Source organism: Syngnathoides biaculeatus, chromosome 11 (assembly GCF_019802595.1).
Source record: "Syngnathoides biaculeatus isolate LvHL_M chromosome 11, ASM1980259v1, whole genome shotgun sequence".
NCBI lineage: Eukaryota > Metazoa > Chordata > Actinopteri > Syngnathiformes > Syngnathidae > Syngnathoides > Syngnathoides biaculeatus.
The window spans coordinates 29,959,496-29,980,715 of record NC_084650.1 but is presented as its reverse complement, the minus strand read 5'-3'; the positions used below and the strand labels follow the sequence as shown (position 1 = coordinate 29,980,715).

The window sequence follows — 21,220 nt, the reverse complement described above, 5'->3', positions numbered from 1 at the left end:
TCAGGTCATTGGATTGATCACAACTGGACTAGTTTTGATTCTCGTAGAAGACGTTTCACCTCACCCAAAGCATCAAGGCTTGGTTAGGATAGACGAGCCTGAGGTGGCTGTGTGAGTGGCAGGCAACCAGTTTAGGGTGTATCCCGCCTCTCGCCCGAAAATAGATGGGATAGGCTCCAGCCTGCCTGTGAACGTAGCGAGGATAAGCACTATGGACAATGTATGGATGGATAGACTCAGTTGGTGTAGAAAAACAACTGTCTTAGCTCCAAGTGGAAGTAGGACATGACCCCTAGCTGAGAGGCCACTGCCCATAAACAAGTGCTGCTACGTGGAAACTCCCCCATTAACACTCCATTCAGTTGTAAAATGGAAGTGCAAGTGTCTCCAACCCAATGAGACCATGTTTTTGTGTTGTTTGTGGTATAGACTGGGTGAATTACAATATTCACAGACAAATTCTAAAATATTTAAAAACGGGCAGGTAAGAGACTGGCCTGTTTGTTTGTGCCCGGAGCGCCTCTGCATCCTCAAGGACCCAAAGCACACAAGCCCACTCCTTTTCTTTTCCTATTTTTATTTTTACAAGTCTTGAGAAAAAAATGAGCTCATCGGGCATTTGGGGTATTGAATTTGCTGCCATATGTGTAAATGTGTGTTGGTATGGCAGTTAAATTCTTTGAATCCTCAAACACTGTTGTTCATAATTTGGCTCAAAACTGAGCTGTGCTGAATGACAATTATTTTACATAAACGGCTATTGATTTTTGCATTAAATGTACAAAAAATATCAAGAGAATCAGCTGCATTAAAAAAACAACTTTGCAATAACATTTGTTTCAAACAATTTGTGGTAGGTGTTGGAATAGTCACGACACAGCATGACATACAGGTGCCCTCTTTTTCAAAAAGGAACTAGTACTTACTTGTACTGATAAAATGACGAACTTTCATTTGTTATTTACTCGTGGCAATAGCCAACTGCAAAGGACTTGGCTTTCTGAGGGTCAACAATTTTAATTTGACTGCGGATTAAAAAACTTCAGAATTTGATTTTTGTTGATTTCCATGCACTTCAACAAAGCATCATAAGTCTCCCAACTCAATTGAGGAAATAAAAACTGCACAATACCATTTAAATTATTACTATGTAAAAATATTTGGCACATGGGTATGTTAGAATAGATTATTACTTTTCCCACTGTTACATCTCACTCGCTCACACTGGAGAAATGTATGATATAGTTGAAAATACTGAAGACTTAACAGTAACCTCTCTAGAAGCATCTATATGCAGTCATAATTGCTGATACGTTTTTCTTTCAGTGACAGGCTCTGCTATAGCCTTGAGTGTGCTTTCCAAACACAAACAGATAGGCAGGCTGGGTCTAAAAAAAAAAAAAAAAAAAAAAAAAAAATTGCAAAAAATTAGCAGTAGAAAAGAAAAAAAAATGTCAGCAACCTGACATATATTTACCAAAAATCTTTTGGAATAATCTAAAATTGTAATACTTTCTTTCAACGTATATACAGTTCCCATGCTCAGCAGTGGATATTAAAAGTATAAAAACTCCTGTTCAAATGACAGGTCTTGTTTATTTAAAAAAAAAAAAAAAAAAAAAAGAGAGATAAATTTCCAAATTTTTCTTCCATTAATGTGACCTATAATACACCTCATTTTTTTTAAGCCCTCAAGAACATCTGAACTTTGCGTACGGTTAGTCAGAAACATTTTGAATGTGAATCCTATTCAATATGAATTGGTATGTGACTGGTTAATTCTGAGCATAGCCACAATGTAGTTCTCGGGGAGTGTGCACACATTTGTGCAACTGCCTTTTCTCATGTGTTTACTGTTGCTTGCACTCCAAAAGATTTTTGTCTAACTGAGCTGCACAGGCCATGGCTCACAATGATGGGAAATGTTATAGAAGGATTCATCTCAGTTTTATGTTTGGCCTCACAACTGCTGGCATTTTGACCAGGGGTGTGTCAACTTTTATATCCACTGTAGATGCTTTGAACAGCTCATTGGGAGAACTTGACAGTGCAGCCTGTAACCTCATATTTCTGTCCCATCACTTTGCCCAGCCTCATTTTTAATATTTGACACTTGGGGGCCTTTTCGGGGCTTCTGGCATCAGCAACGGTGTCCAATGTCTCGTTGATTGGGACCCGTGGCTTCGGGTGATTGAGCACGACCACGGGCTGGTTCGGGCCCGGCCACGTCACCAGCTGTTCCACCTTGAGTGGCATCAGGCGAATGGTGGTGCCCTTGCTTGGCTCTGGCGCAAGTATCGTTGCATCACATTGAGGTGCTGGGGGTTCAGGTCCCTTACTGCTGTCCATCCAAATGCCACGTTCGTCCACTCTAGTCAAAGGGACAGTCAAAAATTTAGAGAGGTCATACTGCTGATTTGTACTAGCAGAAATGGCCGCATCAGATGTGTTTGTAAAAATGGGCTTGGCATCTTCAGATCTCAAGTCTAGAGTTTGACTGCAGTTGTCCTTCTGCGTCAAGCTGGTTTTCTCCACCTTGACATCATCCTTTAAGTCATTCAGCACTGGGTTGGGCAACTGTCGGGGAATAACATTTGGATTTGCTTCTACTTTCACAGAACTACATGTCTGGTTCATCTGTAACTGATCTTTGCGATCGACATTTGGTGTCAACTTCTCAGTGGTGTTGCTTTTGTCCATCACGATGCCCCGCAGTGCCATAACCAGCGGCTGCATTGCGCCCTGAGCGACTCCAGGCTGTTCACTCAGGGAAAAAACAGATGAGATGACTGGAAAGCCCTCTGGCTTTAGTGTGTCTCTCTCAGACGCCTGCTTACTGGGCAATCCTGGAGGCCACGCTGGAATGTTTGACTTGGAGCTGGATGACAGCACGGGCATTTTGACTGATGGGGACACGTTGATCATCCTCTGCGCAGTTGCTGGACATGGGAAAGATGAACGAGGACTATCTCTTTCCTGATTAACCGTTGGAGGTAACACTGTGACAGGTTCAACTGAAGGAACATTCAAGGAAGTGGGTTTGTGACTTAGTTGGTTGACACATGCTGGAGTGTTCCTGACTTTTGGAGAGTCTTTGACTATGGAGCCAGTGTTATCATTGAAGCGAACCACAATGTGTTCATGTTTAACAGCAGCCAGTGTGTCTTGGAGAAAACTTTCTGTCCTGATTGCAGTTGCAGGGGAAACACGCTGGCAATGTTCCGAAATACTTTTCAGTCTTTCATCTATTGCTGTTTGCTGGTACACACGGGATCCAGTTTTTACCGGCTGCAGGAGACGTGTCAACAAGCTGGTCTCACCAGTGGAAGGAACAGTGGCTGCTTTTCCACAACCTTGGACAGGATCAATACGCCTTGGTGGAATTTCAATCCATTCTCGCAAAGGATCGCAAACAGTTTTGGAAACTTTGGTCAGGCTGTCTAAGTTAATCACTTCGTGTGACATCCTCTTTCGAGTAGGTTTCTCTTTGCTTGTTTGATTTGAGACAAAGCTTGTGGATGTGCTGATTGGTTTTACAGCGAGTAATTGATGACCCGCTATCTTTGTTTCCAATTGCTTTCCGTTCACCATGCACATTCCCATGTTTGTCAACTTCACTGCATTTTGGGTATTTAATTTGGACGTCAAAGTCTTGCCCATTGTGAGATTTTGCTGTACAGTTGTTCTTGTATCTTTCATTCTGGCCTCATTTTCTTGTTGAGAAACAAGCCTCAACTTTAGCTCCTTGGAGCCATTCACAGTTTTCACTTCCACAAGTTCAACGAGGCAGCCAGCGGGTATACTTATTTCATCTGGGAGAGAAACTGTTAAAGCCCTGTTTTGATTAATAACACCATCTTGAACACCATTTAAAGCAATTGGAAGCATTGTGTTCATTGTTCTCCCTTTCTGCCCGTCTTTGACAAGACTAACAGCAGGTGTGTTGAGGGACGGCATATTTCCTCGAACCTGTGGCTGCGCTGAGGGCTCAGCACATTGCACACTTGGTAAGGCATTACAAACCTGGGAATCTTTATTCACACCAAGCTTTTTAGGTCCTTGACTTATGTTTTTACCATGCACACGCTCAATGTGCTTCAAGAGGCCAATCTTCCACAAATAGCCCTGTCCACAGTGCGGGCATGAGAATGTCGACCTGAGGTGTTCTTCTAAGTGAGCGTTTAGCTCCGCCTTGCTGTATACAGCCTTTTGACAGTAAAAACAGCAGAGTTTGGACCCCATGTGGTCAAGCATATGTTTCTTCAACAAGTCCATGTCTGATGAGGCAAATCCACATTTGCTACAATACATCGAGTCGGAGGATTTCGGTGTGCAAACCAAGGCACTGTGTGGTTGCACGGTCTGCACCATGGAGGAAAAGCTCTGATAGTTGACAGGCTTCATGATGAATGGTCACCTAGGGGCAGCATCACCCTCTTCCACTGCTTCACACTTGGTTCCACATGTCTCCGTCTTATGTTGCCACCGTTTACTGTATAGGGAGGGAATTTTCCCCACAAGATCAAAGAGACAAAGTTGTTATGAGGGTTAATGATAACAGATCGTCCCCACCCCCAAATACACATTGCTCATTGAAGAGCCACTTGCTCGATAGCGATTATAAACACCAGAAACCCCATCTAAACATCGTAGAAAGCATCAGACAATGTATTGGAATTAGAATCATCGATAGTCTGCAAGTTTTGTCCGGGGGGAGCGAAACGAAAATGACGAAGTACAGGCCCCAAACACCTAGGTTAGATGGTAAAGAGGGCCAGCCCCCGAAGACGCAACCCGTCGATGAACGATTTATTCCCGAGGTAGATACATGCCACTTGCGTACCTGAGAGCAGTGTTTGGTCAACGTGTTAGACGAAAATACTGAAGAATTTTTTTGGAGGAGGATGGTTGCATAAAAGGTTTTCATCTATGCGAGTTGAGTAAACGTTAGCGTCATGCTAGCTTGCCAGAGCAATACCAGAAACGAACGTCTACTTTCAAAATACGAGAACCTATTTATGTATTTAGTCGATACAAACCACGTTTTAAAGGCATGAATTACATGTGATTCGCGATTACAGCGCATCACATTTACACAACAAAGTGAGTACAGTATTTAGTTTTGTGGGATAAATGAGTGTTTCATGATATTCTGTCAGAAGTGTTTAATTTTGAAAGTCAGAACCGGATGAGCTATCGCACCTACATGACAGCGTTGACGAAGCGCATCTTCGGTGCTATTCTATGCGAACGTTTACGTAACTCCTGCGTACAATGTCATCTGATTTGCGCTGGATTTCGACAAAGTTTGAAAAAGTAACGTAAACGACCTGATTGGTTGAAATCGTTCCTCGATCGGAGACAACAACTTGACTGGAAAGGCCTGCGATTTTTATTCATTAGACGTCAGGAACTAGCCAGCTCTAGACGTAACATGGCGCCTAAATAATGGAAATATGCCTTTTGTCAAGGCAAGCACGTTACTCCAAAGTGTGTCCAGTTTCTTACAGCCCTTAAGGTAATATTTTAGATGTTAATTTTTCTAAAAATAGTCATAAAGTCGCAGTCAGGCATGAACGTTTCAAGTTTTGTCACTCTTGTTTTGACCATTTGTTGTGAAGTGAGCGCCACCGTGACCATTGTAGGGACGTTTTCTAGGATTTCCACACCATTGTTGCCATTCACAATGACACAGCAACCGCTCGCTTTCGCTTGACCCCCCTCCTCTCCCCCGCTTGTCAGCTTCCTGGTTATGGCGATAACAACCCGTTTAACTGGCTCACAACCCCCCCCCCCCCCCGCTTTTCTTCTCTTCATTCGTCGCCAGGCACTTCTCCTCTTTTGGTGTTTTCCGTCGAGCAATGGCAGCAGCGACAAACGAGGTGACCCGGTTCGACTTCCTGGCGGTGGGCGGCGGTTCGGGAGGTCTGGCTGGGGCTCGAAGGGCAGCGGAGCTGGGCGCAAAAGCCGCCGTGATCGAGAGTCACAAACTTGGAGGTACCTGCGTGAGTAACAATTGCAATCACCGGACACTCCACGCGTGACACCCACTAACAGCGTGGAGTCGAAGCCTCCGGAAGCCTTCCTGGTAGACCCTGAAACAAAGTATCTCAATGATACAACATTTAATTATGCATATAATTAGAGTTTGGTTGGCGCACAAAACTACTGTAGTCTTTTTGTTAACATCATACATTTGACTTTTTTTTTGTGTGTGTGTTTGTTTTACCCCATTCTGACCAAGCAAAACTATATTATGCATCCTAACATTATTCTCTAAGATTGTGCACTGGTTTGAGGTATATGAAGATTGAATTTTCCTTGATAAAGTGGGTTGGGGCCAACAATCTTAAATTTAAACGTGTTCAATATTTACGGACCAAGATTTTAGTGTGTGTGGCGGGGGTAGCTAATGTCCACTAAGTCTTGGCTCGGTGAATTGTGAAACAAGGAAGGGTTCTGGTCATCCCAAACATCTATTTAAGAACGATTCTCCCCAAAATTCATACATACGATAAGAACGCCATTGTAAAGTATTATTATTATTACATATATTTTGGACATTAATTGAAAAAAAAACATGAAAATAACACCCACCCCTGCTGTATATTCTCTACATTTAAATCAACTCCTCAGAAAAGCATCAAACAAATCTCCGTGGTCCATATTATTATTTGTCATCAGCGCCACGCCCCCTCTCCAACACGTCATGTTCCCCCTGTGTGTATTCTGGCTCAAAAGCACATTGTACATTATGCTATTTTTGTTTTGTTTGTTCAATAGTTGACGTTCTCTGTTCGGTGAAACAAGCAATGGGGGGGTCAGAACAGGAAGCACTGCAGGCGTGGCAAACGCTGATTGACTGTCAGTTTTCCATCCGGGCTCATTGGAATGTTTGAGCGAAAGAGGAATTTTGATAATACTTTTACAATTTATAGATGTGTCTTGGTGAAATCTGTGGATAACTCTGGCATTAAAAGCAAGACTGAACCCTCATCTACTAACTTTTAATGTGTGCTCCCATTCCTATTACTTTCGACAAAGTGTTCCTTTAAGGATTATGGATGCCTCTGTTCTCTTAGAAACCTGAAGTGCATCAGAATGTTTTTGTAATCTTGGCCAGATCGGCCTCTGCCTTGTTGCAATGCTGTCTCTGAACTCTTCAGGCAGTTCCTCGTGTTTCTCACATGCTGTGATATACACCGTGAGCTGAAAGGTTTTATATCGGCTGGAGGCTTTGCTGAATTAAGTCCAATCAGTATAATCAAACAGCTGGACTCCAATGAAGGTGTAGAACCACATCAAGGATGATCAGAAAAAATGAAGAGCAATCCAATTAAATATTGACTATCACAGCGAAGGTTAGTATTTATGTCTATGTGATACTTCAGGTTTTTCTTTTTAATAACTCTTCAAACATGTCAACAATTCATTTTTCTCCTTTTAATACTAGGAATAGCTAAAATAAAAATGTGTAAACTATAATCAAATCAAATGGCCGCAATATAGCAAAGAGTAAAAACTTGAAGGGGGTTTGAATATTTTCCGTACCATCTGTAGGTGGACGGGAGAATGGGCACAGAGGGAAAAGTGCTGTTGTGTGCCTTTTCTGACTTAAACACAAGGGAGAATGTAGCCCATTGAAACAAGGGAAATTGCATCGAGAAAATCTCTGTTTTAACTTTTTTACTACAAACTGATTGCATTCAACCCAAAGCATTTAGTCAGATACATTTCCCAGATTTGTACAAAAAAGGAAATCATTCTTAATTTGAGTTTAGAATATTATTTTTTTTCTGTTTTTGTGAGCTATTTTTCTAAATATTGTTTTTATTGTATTTTTCGAAACTGGCAGTAGCGTTGAGGAGGGATTAGCTAGTCCGGGTCACATTAGAGGTGTCCTGAGTTTGAATTTTGGCTGAGGTCTTCCTGTGGGGCGTTTGCATGTTCTCCTTATGCTTGCATGGATTTTCTTGCAATCTCTGGGTTTCTCCCACACTAAAAAAACATGCATGTTAGTGTCATTAAACACTGTAAGCAACCCTTGTGAGGATACACAGTACGGAAAATGAATTTTAGGTTGTTTTGGATCTTCCGTTGAATTCTGTCTTTGGCAGAGATGTGGCAATTTGAGATTCTTGAAAGATGTGCTGACGTAAAATACGAGGGTGTGTAATGAGTCACCATTTTTCCTCTTTCTGCTCAGTCTGAAATGATCCCACACTTCGTGTTTTTTATTTTTCCCTCATATTATTATTATACATTATTCTTCAACGGAGGTTTTCCAACTATAATAGTGCATTTCTGGCCGTCGCGCCATCTTCCTGTTCCTTGAGTTGAATAATTTGAAAAGTCTTTGGTTCCACCTGCTTCCTTAGCGTTGATTACATAAGCATGTTGCTTTTGCTGCTCTTCACAATTCACTCATTCCTGCCATTGACAGGCACCTACTCTATTAACCAATAATATCAAAGTGGGAGGGGTGGCAGTAATTGAGTTAAATAAGCCTATCCCTTTGGCAGATAAAATTCTATGCTAATTTTTTTTTTTTTTTTTTGTACTAAAAAATTTGAACACTCGTTGCACCCTGGCTTGTAATTGTAATGATTACCAATGCTCTTATTATAGGAGATCTGAATGTAAACCTTACATCGGTTGATGGTCTAATAAATCTGCTGGAAATTATTTTGAATTTTTTTCTTTAATACTTTTTACGTTATGTTAACTATCCATCCATTTCAGAGCTGTTTATTTTCACAAGGGTCGCAAGAGTGCTGAAGCCTATCCCAGCTATCATCATGCTGGAGGCTGGGGACACCCTGAAGTCGATGCCAGCCAAACGCAGGGCATATAGAGACAAATAACAGTCACACCTAAGGGCGATTTAGAGTGCCCAATTATTGCATGCTTTTTGGGATGTGGGAGGAAACTTTAGTACCCGGAGAAAACCCACACAGGGATGGAGAGAACATGCAAACTCCACACAGGCAGGGCAGGAATACGAACCCCGCCCCCCAGAACTATGAGGCCAACACTAACTAGCTGCGCCACCGTACTGCCTTACTGTACGTTAGCTATTGTTAACTTAATCAAGAATGTTTTTAACTATTTTTTACAGGTCAATGTTGGCTGCGTCCCAAAGAAGGTAAACTTTTGCTTTATATGTCGAAACACCACCATCATCTCTACTAAAAAAAATTATAACAAGTGAAACTTGTCTGAAACTGAATGCTCCTTCCTCCTTCTACCCAGGTCATGTGGAATGCGGCAGTCCATGCAGAGTTTCTTCATGACCACGCTGATTACGGCTTTGACGTAAAAAAAGTTAATTTCAGTTGGGAGTAAGTGATTTGTGTGTCATCGTTTTGTGGGGGGAACCTGCTATGGCCATGAGTGGAGGAAATGCAAAGTCATAGCTAAGTGCATATCTGCACTTGTTGGCTCATTCAGCAAAGTCAAAGTGTAGAAATGAAGTGTCGGGCTTCAGGGAGGTGTGTTCAAAACAATGTAAAAAAACCATCACAGAAAAAATATTATAGAGGCTGGATTGAGCTAATTTCCTTCTTATCAATGGAGAGATGTATCCATCCATCCTTTTTTTTTTTTTTTTTTTTTTGCCACTTATCCTCACAAGGGTTGCGGGAGTGCTGGAGCCTATCCCAGCTGTCAACAGGCACGAGGCAGGGTACACCCTGAACTGGTTGCCAGCCAATCGCAAGACACAGGGAGACAGACGACAGTCGCACTCACAATCACACATAGGGCCAATTGAGAGTGTCCACTTAATGCGTGTTTTGGAGATGTGGGAGGAAACTGGAGAGCCCGGAGAAAACCCACGCAGACATGGGGAGAACATACAAACTCCACACAGGTGGGGCCGGGATTGAACCCTGGACTTCAGAACTGTGAGGCCGACGCTTTACAGCTGCTCCGCTGTGCACACTGTAGGTGTGAATCGGAGTGTCAATGGTTGTTTATATGTGTCCTGCAATTGACTTGTGACCAGTTCAGGGTATACCCTGACTCTTCCCCAAAGATTGCTGCGATAGGGTTCAGCACACCAGCCACCCTAGTGAGGATATGCGGTACAGAAAATAAAATGAAATATACAGCTAATAAATGCACTGTTAGGTACGCTGGCACCATCAGCAGGTTTTATTTTTTCCTTCAGTGGTGTTTCTCATTGTAACACACTTTGAACTATCGACCGTGACACATACTTTGATGGTTCCCTAGATACACGTACTGTGTTCGAGGGTCAGGTGCCCAAACTTGTCTGACTTCCAAAGAGTTGCTTGCAGAAAAAGTTCTGACTTGTATAAGCTTGGGGATATTTTCAGAGGTCCCACTGTATCGTTTAACCTGAATTTTGTTTTGAAATTGTGGATGAAAATGCTTCAAAAATGTTCATTTATTGTAATATTGTATTTTTAGAATACTAAAAAGAAAAAGGGATGCTTATATCAGTCAGCTGAATCAAATTTATCGCAACAATCTTGACAAGGTAAGGACAAATCTGTTAGACATTTTTCCCATCATCAAGAAATTTAAAACTCTGCAAAATACATGTACATATTTTTTTTTTCCTGGATAGGCTAAAATCCAAACCATTGAAGGTCATGCCAGGTTCACCAGCGATCCTGAGCCAACCTTAGAGGTCAACGGCAAGAAGTATACTGCCCCCCATATCCTCATCGCCACTGGGGGGCAGCCTTCAGTGCTCTCTGATGCTGAGGTTCCAGGTTGGGCTTTGTAAGATACTTACGTGGTTTTTAATTGGTAATCAGCTTGGTGTGTAGCTCGTGACTGACCTGTTTTATGCTCCTCATTATGATAACAGTAGCACAATTAAGGTCAATTGTTAATACAGGGAGGATAATTTTCTGCCGATTGGCAGAGTTCTGACTTTTTCAGACCAAAATGACCATTCTCGAGATAAGCGCAAATCTGTTGAGAAAATTTCGGTGGCTAGGGCTTGGGTATCGTGCGCCTGCCTCTCGGTAGTGGGCTTCAAGCTGCAAGTTCAGCTTAGTGCTAGCACGACTATCATATGCCGTTCTAACTTGCTCGGTAGTGTAAATATTTGCATTTTGCGACATAAACATTAAAACCTGTTTGCGGCAGATTACTCGATTGGACAACAGAGTTATACAGTATAACGATCCAATCGTGTTTGTGGTTAATCGAGTTTCACCATTGCCATGTACACGTGTTCTCTGTTCTCAGAAATCGCGGTGTAACTTGTTAGTTATCCAAGTAATGGCGCTTGGGACTTAGATAGCGCGAACTGAGCGACGGTGTGTTCAAAGTTTTACGATGGCGAAAGTGTTAGAAAAAAATTATGAAGATCAAGCGAGGGCAATTGACAAGGATGCTGGAATCAAAAACTGTTTCAGACGGGCATGGCTTGAATAAAGTGTAACCGTGAAGATAGGACCGAAAACGGTATCAACATGTCTAACCGAACACATACAAAAAGTGGACATTCCCGGCAAAGTGCTGTGCACTCTGTGTTCCGATAGGAGCAAAAAATATCCAGGAGGAAACTCAAACACCCCCCCCCCCTCCCCATCCGCGCCACCCCCCATCGACAGACATTTTCAGTGTTTTTCCAAATTGGTCATTCTCATCCCTGTTAATATCATTTATTTGATCAATGCAGGAGCAAGTCTGGGCATCACGAGCGATGGCTTTTTTGAACTTGAAAGCCTTCCAAAGTAAGCATTTAAGTCCGTGTTTTTTTTTTTTATTGTCTTGCTAAAAATGTACATGGACAAAAAAGCTATTTTGCTCTATCAACAGGCGTAGCGTCGTCGTGGGTGCTGGTTATATTGCTGTGGAGATGGCGGGTATCTTAATCAACCTGGGCTGTAAAACCTCTCTCATTATACGACAGGGTGAGGTAAGAAGATGAGTGAAAAAATATCAGGACATTTAAATTGTTCAGGCATACCTAGTAAGTACCAATTATGGTACAGCGCCTTAACTTACAAGTGTCCCGACTTACATTTTTCAGAAAGAAATAGCCAACCAGCCATTTTTTGTCTTGAGTTGTGAGCAAAAATGTTAGTTACAAGTTCTAAATGGTGGCAGCCAACTTCACAACTAGCTGATCGTTGAATGTGTCTTGAAGAATGAGGTTCATTGCTTCAAGCTATTTATTGCCATTCCAAGATGAGTTTTACACACAAAACCAAAGACCAAACTAACTAAGGAAAGTCAGCCAACTCAATATTAACAAAACGATGCAAAATGCACTATCAAGGGACTAACGAAACTAGCATCACTGTTGTGATACAATCCTTTAAGCAACCGCTATTTTAACATAAATAATGTAGCAACAGGTGTCGTAACTTTGTTGTAAAAGTCTCCCCTGTTGGACAATCTGGGCACACCAGAAGCAGCATGTTAATGTGCAATGATTTCTATTCTATTTAGTTATTTTATTGCACTATGTTTTTATGAAGTACAATACTAAAAAGTTATTTTTCAACATAGAAATACATTATAAAAAATGTTGGTGGTTTTTGTGGGGCTAAATTGTATTACATTAGGGGTGTCAAAGTAATTTTTGTTGCGGGCCACATTGGAGTTCCGGTTTTCCCTCAGAGTGCCGTTATGAGTTTGAAACCATAAAAATCTTGAACTGTCTCATCATATTTCCACCTGGAATTCCTAAACTACTGTATTTTTGGAATCGGAAATCAAGAATAATGAGTTTTTCAACTATTGTTGGTAACACAAAAATGCTTGCAATACCTCAATGTTATCATTTATGAATTTACATTTTTGGTACAAATTTGAACAAATATGGAAGTTGATATGCGGCGAAAGATAAGTTGACATGCCTATTTTCAGTTATGAGCATGGTTACAAAAAACAAACTTGTACGTTAAGGCATCACTTGACGATAACGTTATTTACTCTTTAGGTTTTGAGGACCTTTGACAGCTTCATAAGCACAAACTGCACCAAAGAGCTCCAGAATTCTGGTGTGGACTTGCGGAAGAATTCCCAAGTGACTTCAGTGCGCAAAACTGACACAGGGCTGGAAGTGACATTCGTGACCAAAGACCCTGAAAAGAGAAATGGCGAGGAAACGAGCGGGACTATTTCGGAGGTAGACTGTCTTCTGTGGGCCATTGGCAGGAAGCCCAACATCTCTGGACTAAATATCGGCGAGATGGTATGTGCTTTTTAAATATAAAGCCCAATTGCAATGAAGTTGGGACATCATTTAAAATGTACATTAAAAAAAAAACTGAATGGAATGATTTACAAATCCTTTTCAATTAACATTCAATGAAATTTCTATTATTATTATCTATATTTGAGAATATATTTAATGTTCAAACCGATGAACTTTGTGGGGGGTGGTGGTGGTGGGGTTCTATCTTTCGCCAACCATGGCTCTGGGTGTTCTTTGTTCTGTATGGCTTTCACTTTGCACGGTAGAGTTTTTACTTACATTTGTAGATGTAATGATGAACTGCGTTAACAGACAACGATTTTCTGAAGTGTTCTTGAATCCATGTGGCAATAGTATTTACGTAATGATGACAAATTTTAATGCAGAGCTGACGGAGGATCAAAGGTCATGGGTATGTATGTGTGTATATATATATATATATATATATATATATATATATTTTTTTTTTTTTTTTTTTTTTTTTTTTTTTTGGTCTTAGCGCATACATCCTGATATTTCTCCAAATTGTCTAAAGCTTTTGATATTACGGACCGTAGGGAGTGAAGTCCCTACATTTTGTTGCGTTTGCCCATTGAGAAACATTCCTAAACACAGTTGTTTATTGAGCATTCAACTTTCCCTCTCTTTTGTTTACCTTTCCTTGTTTACCTTGTCTCTGTTTATTTTTTTTTTTTTAATATTTTGTAATATTTGTACACACAGAAAAAAAAAACCCACAATCTTGGTCATCAGTTTGAACATGAAATACCTTGTAGTGTATTCAATTGAATATTGGGTGAGAATTCTTTGCAAATCATCATATTCAGCATCATAATTTACATTCTACACAACTTTGCAACTTCATTGGAATTGTGGTTTATAATATTTGCCATTTGTTTTTGTCACACCTTCATTCCAGTTGAACAATTGTCATCCATCCCATTTGAAATGGTTTGTTATTCAAATGAGTAACTGACAGTTGTTAAATGAGGGGAAGTGTTCTTTGTCAACGCAGTTAAGTGCCGTTATTCAGTGAAACTGATCGGCCTTGTTTTTTAATCTATTGGAACTAATGGAAAATATAACAAACCTAAAAATATAACGGACAATCCAGGCAATATTTGGAGTAATACTGGAACATTTCAGCTGTCATACATGTGTAAAAAAAAAAAAAAAAAAAGTTTATAAATGTGTGTGCAATTGTACAACTTTAGGGGGGTGATGCTGACACCGCCCCATTTTTAAACTTTTTACCTGTATTTGTTAGGTATCTGGCCAGCGAGATGATTTAAAATTTATTTATTCAAATAGATTGTAGTGCTCAATTCAATTTCTTTATTCTTTGATTCTGTGACAGGATCTCACAGCTTTTAAACATAAATTTTCAGGGAATTTTCATTTGTGGTATGTTGTAATGTTTATACGCTGTGAATGGGAATATCTTGCACTAGCTCAACAAGAAAATCCAGTGTAATAGCGGATTAAAGGGGCATCTGAGTGCATGTTTAGTCAGAACACATTTCTATTTGTGGTTTATTAACAGTAGTAGTGATTGTGTTTGTCCATGAACAGGAAGTATAGTACAGACGTGTTTACTATGAACGCAGGACACAAAGAAAAATCTTGACTAAATCAGATGAAAATACAAATACAGTACAATCATAATTTGAAATGAATACCTTCAACCCAAAAGAACTTAGTATTAATTCAGATCTCATTAGATTACACAGGTGTATCTTCGACAATCTGCTTATTGCCTACTTCTTTTAAAACAGTTTGGCATGTGTGTCCGTCCTTTTGTTTGTTGTCAGGGTATAGACACAGATAAACAAGGCCACATCATTGTCGATGAGTACCAAAACACCACTCGACCAGGAATCTACGCTGTTGGAGACGTTTGCGGCAGAGCTCTTCTAACACCTGGTAAGATATGACCAATGCATGTAAAGACATTTGCGAAGAAGTGGAGTGACACTGCTTACCTGGAACTCTGTTAGATACCGCAAGAGTAGTGTTTGCCAACATATCTGGAATTTACTTCTAAATTCAGCCTCTTTTTTTTTCTCACGGTCCTTCTTTTAAATAGGTTAAAAAAAAAACAATCAATACTTACTGATATCAACTAATGTGAAATATTTATCTTGTGAATGTCTTTCAGCCATATCACCCAGCCTTATGTCCAATCTTAATCATTATCACAATTTTGTTTTTGTATCATATTTAAGCTTTTTTTTTTTTTTTTTAACTGCCAGTTTTTATGCATCTTTACTGAAAATGTTTAAAAAAAATAGTGCCTGGTACTAACAAAGACAGAAAACCCAACATTGTATTATCATAATGTAATAAGCAAATAAGGCAAATTACATACATTTTATTTGCCGCTTATCCTCACAAGGGTCGCGGGGAGTGCTGGAGCCTACCCCAGCTGTCAACAGGCAGGAGGTGGGGTACACCCTGAACTGGTTGCCAGCCAATCACAGGGCACATTGAGACAAATAGCCGCACTCACAATCTCACCTAGGCGCAATTTAGCATGTCCAATTAATGTTGCATGTTTTTGGGATGTGGGAGGAAACCGGAGTGCCCCGAGAAAACCCACGCAGGCACGGGGAGAATATGCGAACTCCACACAGCCGGGTCCGGGATTGAACCCGGGACCTCAGAACTGTGAGGCCAAAGCTTTCTTCCTGATCCACCATGCCACCCAAATGACACAGTAGAATAGAATAGAAACAAAAAACACTTTTTACTCAATGATTCAACAAATGAACAGCAGCACACGAGTTTACAGTCTTGAATTTTTAGGAATGTTATGGGTGACATCAATTTCACGACTCTCTGCGTCACATTTATCCCCATGTTCGATAATGGTTACCTCTACTACGGAACAGGAAAAGGTCAAATCAACTGTAGAGTTTGTTTCTTCTCAGTTGCCATCGCTGCCGGCAGGAAGCTGGCACACAGACTGTTTGAGGGCAAGAAGGACTCCAAGTTGGACTACTCCAACATCCCCACGGTGGTGTTCAGCCATCCGCCCATTGGCACAGTGGGCCTCACAGAAGGTGAGTTGGAAGCACCCTCCCAAGAGCCGCATCCTCTGTTAACTCACTCAAGACTGTTGGCTCACTCCAGAGGAGGCTATAATAAGCAGGGGCCAGGAAAATGTGAAGATCTACAAGACCTCCTTCACACCACTCTATCATGCCATGACTAGCCGCAAGAGTCTGTGCATCATGAAGATGGTGTGCGTGGGTAAAGAGGAGAAGGTAGGAGTTGTCTGGTTTGGAAAGTGTGGAAAATTTAAACTCTACTTTAACAGACTTATTGGAAGGCGATTGGGACCGATTGCAAATAGTGGAAATATGCTAATAATTGATGCCCTCATGAAAAGGTTTACAAATGTCCATAGATGCCACGAAATGGTGGGAAAGCACAAATTTTCTCTTAAAATGGGCAATCATTTAATCCTTCACTACAACATAGGCACCAAGATGCCAATAGACCGCACCAAGGCAGTACTTTAATATTAGACAGGGCTTTAGCCTTTGTACAGAAACAACAAAAAGTTTTTCAGTGAATCACTGAGGCAAGGTTTAAAAAAAAATAAATCACAAATTTGAAGGGGTGTTGCAGCCAAAAGGAAGCATAATTTATGTACAGATTTGTATAATTTGTGACTGCAAGTACACTCACTTGTTAAATTCCAATAATTAAAAAAAATATATTTTTCAAAAGAAATAATTCATTTTTGACTCACTTTGATAAAGAGGATTTAATTTTTGATGAGGCTTTATTTTTTATTAAAACAACCATTCTGCCTGTCTGGCTCTTGTATTTTGGATTGTATCCACAACCACACTACGTTGTTTCTGTACACATCCTATTTTTAGATTTTTTTTTTTTTTTTTTTTATTTGTATCTTTGAGATACTTTTTTTTTGCAATGACAAATTTTGGTTTGTATTGTATAACAAAGCTGAACTTGGCTTTGTTGTGATTTTAAGAGAGGGACAAATTAAAAAACGCGGTTGGTACATGCAAAGCGACAGCTAAATAATTATATCGTTTAAAGTAGATGGAATTTCTTTGTGTTAATCAAAACTGGGATTTACCATCTTTGTTATGGTAGAACTGCAGAAGGTTTTGGAATGTAATTAGGATATTGGTGTAGGTTTTCATTGAAACATGCTATTATTTGGTTTCCAAAGGTGGTGGGTTTGCACATGCAGGGTCTGGGCTGCGATGAGATGCTGCAGGGCTTTGCCGTGGCCGTCAAGCTTGGTGCTACCAAAGCAGACTTTGATAAGACAGTCGCCATTCACCCCACCTCCGCTGAGGAGCTTGTCACCATGCGTTAGCGGGAAACGACAAGTACACTTGCATAGCACAATTAAGTCCAGTTGGGTTGCTTGATAAGATGACACTCATTTTCACTCACTTAAGTGACCTTTGTTGTGCACAGCTTTTCCTTTTTCTGCCTCTGACCAAACTGCATCAGGACCGAGTTGTAGTTTTCGAACATAGTACTATGGGTCTTGACGACTGAGTGATTATTGGAATAGATTGTGCTTTTAAATAATGGATGAAGTGATTGCATGGCAAGTCCAAAGACCTCGATCTAATTGTATCATGTTTGTTCCTATGTCTCATATGTCAAGAACACTGCTACTTGCTGAAGAATGGTACTTGCGAGTACCATTACAAGTCATAACACATTTACTTTACTGTTATAAAGAATCAATAAACGTGCATTCTGTTTGTCTTTTTGGGATTATCTTGTTTTTTTATTCGGTTTTTAACTCAAAGTACAGTGTTGTGGTTCACTCTCTGGTCCATTGTGTTTTAAGTTTCTAGGAGTTGATAGTATTGTAAATATGTAGTATGAAGAAATTAGAAGGCTCCTTGGTGGTGCAACTGGTTAGAGCGTTGGCCTCACAGTTCTGAGGACCAGGTTTCAAAACCTCGCTTTGCCTGTGTGGAATTTGCATCTTCTCCCTGTGTCTGCACAGCTTCCAGTTGATCCTTGCAATTCTCCAACCAAATAATTGTTAGAAAATGTCATAGATCAAAGGGTGTGTTTACCTTGGCCCCCTTGCCTGCATGGATGAGTGACTTTTTCCTCGCAACATGTTGGAGGTGACTACTCTATGCTGTTGATTGACGGCCACTGAATTTCAACAGAGACAAAGGGGTTGCTGCCCCAAAATGTCTCTCCTCACCCTATGTGAGTGTCTCCCTGCTTAAGAGGATGCACACCTCTGAAAGCTCAAAGTTCCAGGGAAGTAGGATTTGGAGAGCATTTAGCAACATTCCTGCAATGTCTAAAAGATGAAACAATGTCTCACTTCTTGACCATGTTGACGCCTGGTTCCACATGTATTTTCATTCATTCTCTGGCTTATTAACAAGAGTTTTCAGGGTGTCAAATTTGCAAAATATTTTTTTTATCTGTTCGGTTGCAATTTAAAATTACCAATATATGCAAGATGGCTTGCAAGGGAAATTTCAGGATGACTCAAAATGGACTATATTTAAAAAAATGTACAAATTAAATTTGAATAAACTTTTCAATGTCCAATTGTTCAAGGCTTTTATACTTTTTGCGCTATCTGCTGTTTTCTAACAATAAGTTGACCAATACATTTCAGGGACTCTTTTGGTTACAACCTCCTAATGACACTTGAAGCTCAATGGCCCCTTCCCTTTGAAAAAATCCTGTACCATTACACTTTGAGATGAAAGTTAGTTATTAATGGAAAACCCCTGAACTGGTTGAGGTCCTTCCTGGGGGAAAGTACCTACTTTGGAACAATTGAAAGTGCTCAATTTCAACAAATGAAAATTGATAATTGTTTTTGGCAATAAAAAAAGGGGGTTTAAATGTTGTTGATGCGTTTCAGGTTCATTCTGAAATATTACCCAAAAGCCAAACAGCCCTCTTTTTGGAGCGTATATAAAGAAATGAGCTGTCAAAAAATAAATAAGTATATATTTTTAAATGTATGCCAACTCAAATATAATAATGAGACCAACACAATTAATGAGAATTTGCATTGATGAGCAACCATGACCCTTCAATTAGAGTAACAGTAAAAAAGAAAAAAAAATTGAATTCAAATGCAATTTGCTTTAATTTAGGGAAGCAAAGTTTTAAATGTCTATTTCAGGTGCTGAGTATCTATAAGAGGGTTGCACCAAAACAGTAATGTATACATGATACAAGCCTACTGTAGAGACTGTTTTTGACCGCGTGACTACATCCGGGGCGCGCGTCCATGTTGAATGGGTTCACGCTACTGACGCGCCATTCACTCTATCGCTTTTGCATACAGACTGGAGTTACACAAATGTTCGTATGACTCATAAAAGTGACGCATGATGGCTAAAAAGACTTTGGAAAGTCATCGGGGCTCATTAGATGTTGTTTCAAGAAACCGTTATGATGAGAAGTGTGCTTTAATCGACAATATCGAACAATATGTCTTAGAGAAACACTAATGGAGCAAGAATTTTGAACTGTGAACGTCAGTAACCTCTCCAGACATGGTCAACTATCTCCTCTTCTCGACAAGCGCTTATACCGTGGACCAACTAAAGAATGACAAAGGTCTGGAGGCCTACAACCAATCCATCAATGGCTGGGTTTGTGATGTGACGGTATCCATTGTAAGCAACCTGTGTCTCCACACTGCTAAGGTTGGTGTAGCGCACAATGCAATTTAAGTATGTACTGCGTGATTACAGTCAGCGTTGTGTTAAATTATGTTGATTATACCAACAAAAGAGGTGTAGATTTTTATTTTCGTTTTTGTTACTGAGAGGGAGAGAGAGGTTCGACTGGGACGAGTCCCAAGTGGAGCCCACACCTCTTTCTTCACTTCCATGGGTACACTTTTAACTCAACTCACGAAACTGCTAGCGGTGCGGTAACTTTTTTGCAAACTTATTATAATAAAAGAGAAAATACAGATTTTGGAGACATGCATTGCATTCACACACAAGTATTATGTAGGCCCTTGGCCCTAAAGAATACTTCTCCTTCGCAGAACTTAATTATTGCTAACTAGGTGGGAAATTTGAAAAGGTATCCAATACTTACCAAGAATAAAATGTTTGGAGCAAACTCTGACGTATAAGGGAATGACTTGGCTGCTCGATAGGCTCTGCTGATACAAGGCAGCCATGGTTGTCGTCGTTTGGTTGATAACTGTTCCGTTTTCTCGCACTGGTTCTTAATCACAGCTGGCAATTGACCCCTCCGTAAAGGGCACTTAACCACGCCTCCTGAAGTGACGTAAGACAAACAGTAAAAATGGCAAATACAATACAATACATTCTTAACTGAGACAGACTCAATGCTTCTGATTTCATTCAAATCAACGATATATTATAGATTCTAAATACAATACATTCTTAACTGAGAGAGACGCCATGCTTCTGATTTCATTCAATCATTCACAGTAAAGGAATATAAGACTTTGAGCTTAAAGTAGTTCATTAGATGTTGCTGCATCCTGTGTATGAAAGTGTGAGACTGTAAAGTTCTGAGTGTGTGACAGGTGAAACGAAACCGGGTATGTGGTGCAAGAATGGAATGTTTTAGAACAGACGGTGCTAAATGCAAGGAGGATGCGGACACGGGAGGAGTCGGAGGCAGTTGGTGGAAAAACTACTGTCAGGAAACCACCACCAGGAGGAGCCAGCACGCGATTCTGCAGGGGAGGAGTCGGGCCAACATCCGGCGGACCAAAGGAGACCAATGAGAGAGCGCCAAGGATACCTGCAGGAGACTCAGAACCAGTAGTGAATCAGTAGATTGTACTTTAAAATTGTTCTGGGGAAACTCGGATGTAGAGTACGTCGGCTGAGGGAACAGAGACGTACAGGGTTGTAATGAGAGGGACCCGAGACCCAGGTGTGTGTCGAAGGAATAAATCCACTCGTGTGTGAAAATGCCGCCTTCCTGATACCTTTCTATTGCGGAACGAGCGCGCGTATTGTTGGATGAGTGGCAGTTGGGTAAGGTCACAAA

At 40.6% G+C, this 21,220-nt stretch overlaps 2 protein-coding genes across 3 annotated transcripts; one reads left to right on the top strand and one right to left on the bottom strand.

The window, feature by feature from the left end:
• Window positions 1–1,597: 1,597 nt before the first annotated feature.
• On the bottom strand, window positions 1,598–5,118 carry LOC133508455 (uncharacterized). Its single transcript, XM_061834539.1, has 2 exons — window positions 4,844–5,118; window positions 1,598–4,492 (listed from the first exon to the last, which is right to left on the bottom strand). Exon 2 carries the CDS (start codon window positions 4,402–4,404, stop codon window positions 2,029–2,031), a length of 2,376 nt encoding a protein of 791 aa, XP_061690523.1. The 5' UTR covers window positions 4,405–4,492; window positions 4,844–5,118; the 3' UTR covers window positions 1,598–2,028.
• Window positions 5,119–5,213: 95 nt separating this feature from the next.
• Window positions 5,214–17,564, top strand: gsr (glutathione reductase). 2 transcript variants are annotated; one of them, XM_061834540.1, is made up of 13 exons: window positions 5,214–5,518; window positions 5,828–6,005; window positions 9,119–9,145; window positions 9,253–9,341; window positions 10,435–10,504; window positions 10,595–10,742; window positions 11,663–11,717; window positions 11,803–11,902; window positions 12,932–13,186; window positions 15,001–15,112; window positions 16,120–16,251; window positions 16,322–16,455; window positions 17,397–17,564. In XM_061834540.1, exons 1-13 carry the CDS (start codon window positions 5,457–5,459, stop codon window positions 17,544–17,546), a joined length of 1,512 nt encoding a protein of 503 aa, XP_061690524.1. In that variant the 5' UTR covers window positions 5,214–5,456; the 3' UTR covers window positions 17,547–17,564. The 2 variants fall into 2 exon arrangements, with proteins under 2 accessions (XP_061690524.1, XP_061690525.1); XM_061834541.1 differs by lacking the exon at window positions 5,214–5,518 and having other exon boundaries at window positions 5,874–5,997.
• Window positions 17,565–21,220: the final 3,656 nt, after the last annotated feature.